Source organism: Ctenocephalides felis, unplaced genomic scaffold, assembly GCF_003426905.1.
Source record: "Ctenocephalides felis isolate EL2017-DRISC unplaced genomic scaffold, ASM342690v1 CF-g0.4_SCAFFOLD_01170, whole genome shotgun sequence".
NCBI classification, from domain to species: Eukaryota; Metazoa; Arthropoda; class Insecta; order Siphonaptera; family Pulicidae; genus Ctenocephalides; species Ctenocephalides felis.
The window spans coordinates 5,342,906-5,355,745 of record NW_020537324.1 but is presented as its reverse complement, the minus strand read 5'-3'; the positions used below and the strand labels follow the sequence as shown (position 1 = coordinate 5,355,745).

General features: G+C 31.5%; 1 protein-coding gene across 1 annotated transcript in view; it reads right to left on the bottom strand.

Annotated features, from left to right (window-relative positions):
• Positions 1-12,840, bottom strand: part of LOC113366081 — a 206,567-nt gene that overhangs the window by 117,606 nt on the left and 76,121 nt on the right. Inside the window, exon 6 of the mRNA XM_026607635.1 lies at positions 537-628. Coding sequence (XP_026463420.1) covers positions 537-628 — 92 coding nt within the window. The remainder of the gene's footprint in view (positions 1-536; positions 629-12,840) is intronic.

The following is a 12,840-nucleotide window of genomic DNA, read 5'->3' as shown; positions in this document are numbered from 1 at the left end:
GGTTACATGAATATAGCAAGAGGTGTTTTTAATATGAGAGAAATAAATAGTTTAACAAACTAATTTTTTATTAAATGTTCTTACCTTCTTCTTTTTCTTTCGGTGGTCTTCGTTATCACTCTGGTCAATATCACTAGTGTCTCCTAAACGATCACCATCAGGAACAGAAGGTCCAGGAGAACATCCTCCGTCACTGCGGTCACTTGCTCCACCGCCGCCACCTTTTGATAAATTTAATACTGACTGTGTCCATTCGAAGATCCTGAAAAAAAAATTGAGAAATTGATTATTAGAATTGATAATTTAACTATTCATTAATAGTGTAGTATCAAGTATCAAAAATCACAAGAACAACAAGTTTATAATAAGTTTTCAAGTTGACGTTGAGTAAAGCCTAGTGAATATTAACAATTATCTTGTACAATTTTTCAAAAATCTGTTATTAACATAGTCCAATGTATTTTTTGTTACTTATTAATTTACAAATTATTTTTGATAACTATTGCATAAATAAATAATTAATTTTTTTAACTTACCATCATAATACTCTCCATTTTGCGAACTCAAATCTCTTGGTTTATGATCTAGTGCAAGTGCCCTGTCCATATCTCCACGCTCTTCACGTAATCTGAAACAAAATATTAAAAAAAATCATAAACAATAGTATTCAAAGTACTTTTAAGCATATATATTTTATTTTGTACAGTTGTCCCAAAAAATTCTTGCATAATTATCAAAATTAGAATTTTGTAAAAACATTCTAAATATTATCCTTAATCTTTGATGCGATTACATGAGGATTCACGATTTTGCCTTCCAATTTTCATTTACCCCTGGTGTAGCTACGGAAGTATGAAGTACTTTTAGCAATAAATAGTAATAACTTCCTTTTCTCTACTTCTGCTTTTAACTCCGAACCTTGAGGCTATTTAATAATTCCCATATTACAGACAGTTCTATCTACTCAGTATGCATAAGAGATGAAATAAAGAGGAAATTTATGCAAGCAGTCAGCGGTTCGGCTCGCGTATAATAAAAATGTTTAATATTGTACGGTTATTCCTTTTTGAATTTCACTTCTTTAATGACTAAATGCTTTTAGTGGGTAACCATCTTTTACACCCCACACCTGATAGCTCGAAAACCTACCCTCGAATGCTAGATTACAACATTATATTCGTGTAATTCGAATGAATTACTGCGAGGAAAAAATCCAGTGGAGGATAATGGATAATGATCAATTTTTAGACATTCTTTGTGAATTTTCTTAAATTCGTATGAATAGTAACGTATAAGATGTGATCTTTATGTCACTGAGCTGAGATGGTAGCTCTTTTAATTCAATTTTTGTCCTTAATTTACAGATGTAAACCATCTAACTAGCACCTTCGGCTAATTCTTCTGCTTTTTGTTTCCTAAAACTCCTACATGACCTTTTACCAATCCCTTCCTTTCCTTTGATGATTTTCAAATCTAACCACCTACCATATTATAGATTACATTACTATATTATTTTTTTGTGACAATTAAGCAATATCCATCCATCTATCTTTTACCAAACCGGTTATTAAATACGAAGTTACCATCCCGACTTCGCATTATGCGAATTTGTTTTCTGGAAAAAGCGAAGATTGTTCCGAGGAAGTTGGGAGTCGGTCCCTAAGATTGTGTTGAATATTTAAAATCCTAAGAGTGGCCGTTTTATAGTAATGCATCATGTAGCAGACACCGCACCGGTGTGCAAAATGTGATGTAATTTTTTTTAATAAGATTTATGCCCTGCACGTTCCTGCTTACAACGAGGATATTTACTGTTTTATTAATAATAAGGAAAGTACTTTGGAAAAAATGTGTGGTATTTAATTGTGGTATATGATATTGATAACCATGATATAATGGATTGCATATAGTTCTAAAGTTTCAGTAGTATTTTTACTATTCTGAAATGGAACGTCGTTTGCAAATGTAAATTTACGACTAGAGCATTATATTTTTCCTACGAATCAAATTATATCATCATTTTATATAATCTTTACCTAACTTTTTTGACATAGCTCCAAATTACCACATCCTAACCAAATGTATCATACAAATTAACTATTTTACTGATACCATTTTACTAATCAAATCTCACAGATTGGGTTTCGATCATAAAACTTTACGATTTAACACTAAATCAACACACAATGTAGCAAGAAAACTGATTTTCGCACACAATTACAACCAGTACACTAATTCGGAAATCTAAATTTAATCCAATTACCAACGATTTTGCATAGAACTATCTACATATGAAATTACTTACTTAATTAAATATATGTAAGTTATCAAAATCGCAAAAAGTTGAATATATGAATCTTTGCGTTTCAAAGTCTTCTGAAAATCATAGCATAAGCTTAAAAAAATGATCTATGAATGTTCGAATACAATTTCAGTCCACGATTTTGAGAGCATGTATCAACCGATTTAAATAACTCCAAAAAAAAAACATTCAATTTGAATTCACGAGGAGACGTGCTGATTAGTTTTTCGGAGATATGCAGCAAAAAGTTCAAAGAATAGCAGTTATTGAAAACGGATCAACCGATTTGAATGATTCAAAAAACATTCAAATCGTATTGACGAATTAAAAATCTGAGCTTTAGTCTGACGATCTGAAGACTTCAACATACCCTCAAAAAATTTTCAAAAATGAATTTATTGTTATATGGATGTTAGAATACAATTTTTAGTCCACGATTTCAGGAGCATGGATCAACGGACTTGAATGATTCTGAAAAACCATTCGATTTGTATTAAAGGGGAAACGTGCTGATTAGTTTCTAGCAAGGACCAGCTGTCCAACAATTTCTGAAACACCCAGCAAATAGTGCAAAAAATAGCAGTTTTTTAAAATAGAAACGGATCAACCGATTTGAATGATTCAAAAACATTCAATTTGTATTTACGAGGATACGAGTTAATTAGCTGTTATGACTGCTTAGCTTTTTAGAAAGCAACCTAATTGTTGACCTAATTTTATGATTGATATGATTTGATTTTTTTCAATAATGATGTTTATTTGTTTATTAACATAGGGAAAGTTATAGTAATCGCAAGAAAATCCAAAATGATGCATATTTTTGCGTTTCAAAGTTTACTGAAAATTTTAGCATACCTTAAAAAATGATATATTTATGTTCGAATACAATTTTTAGCCTACGAATTTGGGAGCATGGATCAAGCGATTTAAACATTTCCAGAAAAATATTCGATTTGTATTGAGGGGAAGAGGTGCCGATTAGTTTTTAGCAAGGAGCGCCTGACCAGCCGTTTCGGAGATACGCAGCAAAATTTGCGAAGAATAGCAGTTTTTGAGAGAACGGATCAACCGATTAGAATGATTCAAAAAACATTTAATTCGCATTGACGAGAATACAAGTTGCGTGACTGCTTAGCTTTTTAGAAGGCGACCCAATTGCCCTAATTCTAAGAATTTGAGTTTTCCAATAGTGATTAGTTTTTTTTTAAATGAAATAACTATAAATTATTTCAATAACAAATACGATTCTATTCCCCATTTCCCTCGCATGCATTATTATTTAAATTTCCCCAGTCTTCGGGAACCGCTATTAAGAAAACAATAGTGTAGCATGTGATGAAGAACAGACTGTCGGCTAATTAAGCCGTCGCTTCGTGATTAGACCGGCTAAACAGTCGTTTAAATTCGCACACGTTCATCGCAATTGCTCCGCGTTTCCGCGTTAACGACCGAGAGGTGCTAGGAGATGAAGTTGGGAGATCTTCTAATAGAAACCCTGGGTAAAACTAATAAATTTAGAAAAAATAGTTTTTGGAAAATATATTAGAATTTATATAGTCACTACTATAACTCATATACAAATTTTGATTGAAAATGTTGCATCTATAGATGCAGTCTGATGCACCCATGGAAAATCTAATTGCAATTACCAAAAACTTGTTAAAAACCTTTAATTTACCACTAAAAAAATTCATGGAACATAATACCTTATTTTCCAATTCAAGCAATACTATATTTTTAATGTCAAATAATTTTTTAAAAAATGCTCAGTATATATACAATTATTCTCTTTCTATTCTATTTTATATCAGATATCATATAAATCCGATCCAATGTTTTACATTTGCCAGTGTGATGTTTGACACCCTGTGGATTTAATTGGAGTCGGGTTGCAGAAACGATTCTGCCATTGTCTTCCTAAATGAATCCCATAATCATAAAGTGTTAACTGAAAACCCTTATCCTTTGAAATAAGGCACAATTCTAAACGCTGTTTATAGATGGACCCTTTAAGATAACGGAATAATAATTCGGATCATTTGATTCTGTTCCGAGATTGGCAGAATATGCTGAACCGCTAAATAGATAGAAGATAGATTTTAAATGTACTTCCGAATTTGAATAGATATATTTTGACACTGTATTACATGATATATTTTTCTTGTGATTTTTAGAACAGGTATCAGAATTTAAGTCATATGAACTGTTGTGGTTATGCATATCAACTACACGGCTTCTCAAGGAAACCAAGTGATTGGCTTATCTATATCTTTTAATGGTGGCCTATTTTTTTTGATTAGGGGGAAGTCCCGTAATGCCGGACGGCACTTAAAGCCGGACACTCTATTTAACCCGTATTATTTAAGCGAGTATAAATCTTTTTATTTCCAAATACAATTGAAAGGGGCGCGGGGAATGCTAACGGTCATTACATACCTCCATTTTTCGTATTTTCTAATCAAAGAATGAAAATCTTATAATGAATACTCCAGCTGAGAGCATCGATGTGGCCCAGCCAAAAAGGTGGATAATTAGTGATTTTTTTTGCAATATCTAAGAATATCCATCAAACACAAATGTGCAGATATTCCGAGTGTGGAGATGACTACATATGTGTTTCAATTATGGTTATTTTGAATTGTCCGTCCGAGGGGTCCACTTCGTAATCACATTTTTTGTTTACCAAAGTTTGATTGATAGTATTAATTATGGTTTAGCAAAGATTGCGTTTTTGTTAATTTAGTTTAATTTCTAACTTTGTTATCTAACATAAGTAATAATTTAATAAATATTTTGTAAAATATTTTTTGATTTATTTATAAATAACCTTAGGTGTCCGGCACTCGGGGACTTTTCACTATATTTATTTGATCACCTATCTACATAAGATATAAAATCAATTGAGTATGATCAATGTGTGTCTATGGGCCTGCATTAGTCTCAATTAGAAAATCACTCAATGAAGTAATAAAAAATTAGACACATTCTTCAAGTACAGTTTCTAAGATTTTCTCCAAAATTTAGTCAAATTTGTAAGAGGAATACCATTTATAGAGTGTTGAACGCTTTTCTCCACTTGCTCAATTATTGAAAATATTTTTTATGAATATTAAATTCACCCAATTCAATTATAAACACCGCATTTCAATTTCTCTAAAATATTAATGCAATTTGCCAAAGCAAGCCGCATTTCCAAAAACTTTTATATATTTCCGTGCATAAACGATAAGACATGATACAATAGACCGCCCACTGTACATAATCATTTAATGGGGCATAAAAACAAATCTTCGATGTTCAAATGAGATCCGAGACAAATTAAATACGCAGACATGAAAAAGCATTAGCCGCGCGGGACATCTCGGTGCCCGCGTTGAAATCAATACCTCGGGGATTAAAGAATAAAAAATCGTATAATGATACCGAACATCAGACTCCATACAATAAGTTCTTGAGCAAATAAAGCGTCAACCGAGGGTGGACATCTTACCTCAGGGGAAAAAGGTGTTTTTAAATGTTTTATTTTTTAATTCAAATTGTTTCCGCATTTTTACTACCCCAAAGAACAGTTACCAGATGTGCATTCATTTAGACCGCACGATGGAATGTTGTAAATCACATGCGTTGTTAAAAATTCAATGAATGTGGAAATACAACGAACGATTCGTGTGCGGGACGGTGATTAAATTTTAATTAAATAAAAAACGACTTTTTGAAGAAGAAATTTATATCTTCGCTAAAAAAATCCGAAATGCTAATTATATGCTTTCTCGACGTTTCAGGATAATCTGAATCGTTTAAGATCAAAGTTGGAAAAGTAGGTGCAGGCAAAATTTGGCCTTTTGTCCACGTTTTCTCAAAAACGTTTGCACCAATATCAAAATTTTAAAAGATATTTGATAAAACTCGATAAAAATCGCGTCGATGATCGGAAGAGATTTAATAACATTTTTTTCCCACATTTTTTCCAAAAATCCTGAACTGATTCTAAATGTTCATAAACTGTTCGAAGGATATCAAGATATACCATATGTACTGTGTTTTCGTAATTAAATAAATAATTTTTGTTACTATTTTCATATAACTCATCCTAGTGAATGTGTTCATGATCTAATCCTAGTATCAAAATGCAATGTATCTAATCAAACAATTATACTATAACTGCAGATTTATATTTCTTTATTCAAAACCATGTTTATGGTGCACAAAAAACTTGGTTTTACATTTTGATACTTTAAATATGATTCATAATCAATCAAAAAATCTCCCTTCCAATTGATTTTATAACAGTGCTGACAGATACAAGATTATATGGTGCTCTTTATACTTACATCAAATCTAATAATATAAAACTATAAATGAAATATACATAAAACAATGATATATACGTAAGACTAGACTTTAAGAGATGGTGTAGATATCATGTAATTTAGTATATGGCTAATGTACTAGTTTATAAAGCCAATAAATCATAAATAAAAAAAAAATATGTTTCACAAAAGATCAGATCAATTATTTCCAGAAATTAGTTTTAACTAAGATGGACAACTAGGCAGTCAAAAAATAGCACAAAAAATCAATATTCACGTATTTAATTAATTACCCAATGATTCAATTACCCACAGTCCCTCCCTGATTTGCACTTTCTTCTACTCCTGCCTAATTCGGGGTCATTAGCAAGACTCGGGGATTTTTTATTCGTGTTTCATCTGTTGGCTTTCCCATCCCAAAAACTCTGATTTTCGTCATTCTATCCTACTCCTACACATGCAATTGCTTGACTTCAAATGGAAAACAAATAAAGAAATGCAAATTTTTACTGTTAATATAAGAAATTACCGTATCAAAAGATTGTATCACTGTAATGTTTGCCAACTTAATTGTGATGAAAGCTGTTACAAATTAGAACAAGTTGCCCTTGGGCAGGGAACCATTATATATAAATATATAATTTTTTTGAATATTAATAGCTATGAAGTACTTTTTATCAAGCCCAATTTTTTTCCCTCTGATGAGTCAATTTCAATTCCGTTCTATTTGAATGATTAACATATGCGTATCGTTCTTTATCGGTGTTAAAGTAGATTCTGCTTTATAAAAGAGATTACTAAAACATCCAACTGGCCACTTTATATTCTGACAAAGTGACGAATTGCCCCTAAATTCAATTCAAAACCCCGGATCCATCAATGTGGTTTGAACCCGGGATTACAATTTATCCGGGCACTTTATTTTCGAAAATACAATTGGACAAAGCTAACTAAATTGCGAATTGTATACGATAATAGGAAACCGGGGAAAAAGGTAAAGGACATATATAAATTGTTAATTATTTAACCAACAAGAATAAAAATCAATAAGAATACTATTTTCATACCATAAAAAATATTTCTAAGAAATTTTAAGTCTGTGGTATGTGAATGAAAGGGACAAGTAGCACAAATTGTATGGTTAGTTTACCCACTGCAAAGCGTACCATATTTAATTGCTTCTAGGGCATATTGATAGTTATTGCAAGTGCCAACCTAATCTGAAACTGATTTAAACTGAATTAGCACTGAAAATTGAAAATGAAGGTTCTGAATTAAAAATGAAGGTTCTACCCCCTCAAAAACTATTGTATTTTCAAATTTGAATATTCAATTTCTTTGCCAAAATTGCTATTTCTAAAAGTCATAAAAAATTAGGATTAAAAGTAAATTGGTTCCAAAAATTAATAAAAATGTATAAGAGTAGACAACCCTTGTTAAAAATAGTTTGTAAATGAAATTTAAGGTTTTTCAAAAGATTAAAATTAAGATTTGGGGGAAAACTCTTAACTGAAAGCAGGAATTTTTGATTACTAAAATGATTAAGGGGGTTCTTGGAGGATGGTGAGAATTTAGGGCTTTATGTGTTGATTAATTAAAAATTAAAAAAAATAATAATAAATAAATCTCAGGGGTGGCCAACACTAACAACTTAGGGATATAAAAAATAGATGTTGACCGATTCATTATCAGTCATACTGAACGTGGTTATATAATTTCATAAAAATCGGTCAAGCCGTTTTGAAGAAGTATTACGTATATATATATATATATATATATATATATATATATATGGTGTGTGTGTGTATGTATTTATATAACTTATAATTGCTAAGTTAAGCATAGTCAGAAATGGATTTATGCCGCGTATACCCATGCTATATAATTTCGTAGAACGTTATTATTTCTGTTGCTATATTAATTACAATCATTGCCATTACATGATGCTCTTGGCATATTCTTGATTGAGTTTTGAAGGCGAAATGTCAGAATCGCATTGCAATCGATGCTCAACTGCGACGCTAAATGTAAACTTGACGGTTTTGATAGAAAGGGGATCACACTCCAGGAGGAAGAAGAAAATATGATATTTGGTAATAAATATCCTACCAAACCAAACTGAAGTAGATACCCTACTAATTATTATATCATATTTTTATTATGGTCTGCAAATAACAAAAATTACTTTGCATTTGCCACGTCAGGCTTCAATATATCGATTTCCAATAACGACTTCTCCTCCAACACTGATACAATCGTATTTTGGGTATTTTGCATTGTGAGTCAACAGTAAAGGGTTCTCAAGTTCCACTTAGCGTAAGATTAATTCAATTCGTACAGATTCCCCCAAATAAGTAGCCCGCTCTTCAGCCGAAGCCAGACAAATCCGGCAACGGGAGCCCCATGGGACAGTCAATTTTCTGCCCGCCTTTACCAGCAATACATCATTCGCAGAACTTATGTATGCACACGGATTCGACAGCAGTTATTGATTGTGTTCCTATTGTGATTTGAATTTTGGGTAAAATGTTGAAAAAAAAACTCCTAAACTAAATTATTTTTTATAAAAAATTGTAAGGACCCTCGGTAATAGAATTAAAAATGTATTATGATTGAACAATGTTTATCAAACTATAGATACAAACCATCCAAATACTATGGCATAAATAATTTTTTTTCAAGTATAGAAATCACACCAGTAAAGGATTTTCTACTCATGATTAGGGCAGGTCCATGTACTAACATTTTCCAAGTATTTTTAAGGCACAAATGTTTAGAACTGGGCTTAGTAACTGATGAAGCAGCATGATCCTCAATTTCGACAAATGTGTACTGCTTCCTCAATTGTTCTTGAACTTCAACTTTTGATACATTAAACATACAAAAACTAGAATATCATTCAAATGCTATAGTCACAAAGCTTTTTGAGACACCAATTCCAAGAAGACTGAAGAAGAAGCTCCCCAATGATAATATTGAAGACTACCATATTAGTTGCCATATATTAATTAGTCAATTATTAAATTCAGATTCTTATTTTTATTTCTGCTTAAGAGTCCACCTCCGTCTATATGCACTCTGTAACCAGATCCCGCCAAATATTTCATAATTCATCCTATTACATGACACTTCTTCATTAGCTTCGTCATAATTATATGATGGTAAATTAGGGATGTACGTACATGTTTTAATTTAAATTCTTCGTTGATCTCTGTTTGCTCTGGTACAGTGAAACACGATATTTTAATGGCAAGAGCACAAGTGAATTTCCACACTTCGAGTCAGTTCTCATTTCTTTTACACTGACAATTAAGAGTCGAAAAAATTAACGAATGCAAATCGCATTAGAGAATTCCTGAGTAGAAGTGTCGCTGGTAATTATTTCGAATGGGGCTGTGGATTTATTTGATTAAAATATATTTGGTTGAGACATTAGAAAAAATGGAAAAAATAAGTTTTGACTTCAATTCCTGTGTCGCTGATAAAACTCACAAATTTAGCCACTGAAGTATCTATTATTATTCGCTCACAATTGAATATTGCGGGTCGCCGAGAGCTATTCGCCGTCTTCATATCATATTATCAAATTCATAATTAAATCACGCCATATTGAAACATTGTTTGCTCCTGAACAAACACAAACATTCTTGCATACATAATACACACATCGACAAGTTCGAATAACAAACAAATATGTACCCCCGACGTTAAGATTCAATATGTAACCGTCTTAGAACACCCTCCAATGCGTTTCATTATTATCCCATTTGTATTTGTATTTACTCGAAATGTACCTCCTGGAAGCATCAAGATTACATTTAGCATAAAATATAATTTGAATAAAATTAAGTAACACGTTGGAAAATTTTGCAGAGAGTTCACTAGGTTAATTGAATGCCCAAATCGGAAAAAGTAATTCCATTTTTATTTAATATAAAACCTCAAGAAAAAAAAGCTTTAAATGCACATACTTTCCAAACTGCATGAAATAGATACTTTCTGATTTTTAAATGATAAATATATATACAGTAGAAGCCCACCAGGTCAGAATGCCCAATAGTTCGGCATTTTTTCGTAATTTTTTTTCCAAAAATGTCTAGCAAATAAAAATGCTAGAGAGCTAGCTAGAAGAACTTTTTCGGGGAGGTTCCTAATTATTCGGCAGAATTCGATAGTATTTGGTAATTGTTGTGTCCTGGTTTATGACCAAAGTATGTTCTAAAAAACACATAGCCCCTATGAAGAATTAGGCCTTTTTAAAGTTAGTTGTTAGTATTATATATTTTATTATCCCTGGCTTCAATTTGATACAACTTTCTAATCCCTTAATAACATCAAATACCTATATCCAATAACACCACTACCACCACCAACAAAATCTTTAAATCATCAAAAACAAACGAAAACATCTTATAATCACTCTTGACTTCACAATCGAATGCACACATCGGTCGGCGGGTAACTTTCCAAAGAAACAAAAGCTCTGAAAACGCGGGTAAAAAGCCGCTTTAAGCCCAACTCTTTCCCTAAACCAATTTCTTTCTATAAACCATTATAATATATTGTATTCCGATTCATTATCCGGCCGCCATGTTTGATTGTTCTTCTAATAACAATTATATTCGATACTCTTGCTTGTAAGTTGTCAAATATTTCAAATGAGCAATGCCGAGAGGGGCTCAAACGAAACGGAAATGGGAAACAGTTTTTATACTTCGTTGAAGATCTGTTTGATCTTCGAAAACATTAGGGTTGCCCGATCGACGGAGCACCCCTCGGGATGAGAGGTTTTACTTGGATTGAAATTAGAAATACAAAGGTTTAATCCGTAGCTCGTGTTTTAAATCTGTTTATTTAAATAACATACAGGTCCGAATACATTCAGAAACACATACAGAATATTTATATATATATATATATATATATTACATTTATATTAAAAATTAAAGAACAAATTGATTTATTTATATCGTTAAACAAATGTAGAGAAAGAGTTAGATATTGCTTATTGCATATGTAGATGAATATTAAATCTCGTCCCATAAAAGTCCCATAAGAATTTAAAAAAATACATTAATGCAACTCTTAATTTTTACCTTCCTACCACACTTGCTAATTTCATTAATCAAATATTAACGAATTTGATTCAAATGATAGTACCAAAGAAATTTGAAAAAAAATGTTTCTATATAAAAATATACTGCGAAAGTATAGCAAAATATATGACATTCAGGTAGTTTTTACAAAACCTCTTGTTAATTAGAATATATTATCCAGTTTTTTCTCATGAACCGATAAGTATCAATTAACGTTTATATTGAAACCTGTACAAAATATCTCAGGTGAATCATGAGATGGGGTTATGAAACAAATATGATTATCAGTTTATATCGTGCTTCGGTATTTAATAAATCACACATGCTCCATTAAAATAACCAAAGAAATCAATGAATTCTGAATCTCGCGATATGAAAAAACACGTCATAAAATGTTCACCGACATTGTCGGAGCGGCTGCTATGACGTTCTTTGCACCATTAAACCCGGCTTATCTCTGCTCTCCTCTATATACACCCTGACATTACCCAAAAAACGAAATACATTGCAAAAGAAATATGAAATTCTAAAAAAAAAAAAATCTGTTAGTAGAATCAAACGGCTTCTTAATTCGTCATCTTGCGTGTCTGATAATTATATATTGAAAATATGTGCGCATAACAAACCATCCTCTGAAACTAGAATCGTCTGTTTTGCATATACCTGGAGGTATTTCTACAAAAATTAATGATCATAATCGTATAACGATCATTAGTTGCAGTTTAGAGTCTATTAAATTTATTTTTTCATTTAAATATTGTTTTAAATGAGGCAACAGTAATACATTATGCATAATTAGTGTAATTTAATTCAATTTCGAAAGATTTTCATGTATAGATTGTTTTTAAATAGATTTGTGTTGCATGTTTTTAAATTTAGCAAAATTAATTAAATGGCAAGGTGTACCCTATCATAAATGATAATTTTAATGAGATAGAAATATCTATGTTTATATCTGAAAAATGATATACAAGGTGTCGACAGCTTTTACTTGGAACTTGAATAAAATACTTCACAGAATCAAAATTTGTGAAAATGATTCACAGAATCAAAATTATTTCTAGAAGTAACACAAAAAAGCAAATCGCGAGAAATTGGCATCTCAAAGAGCTATGAAATTCGAACCTCTCGA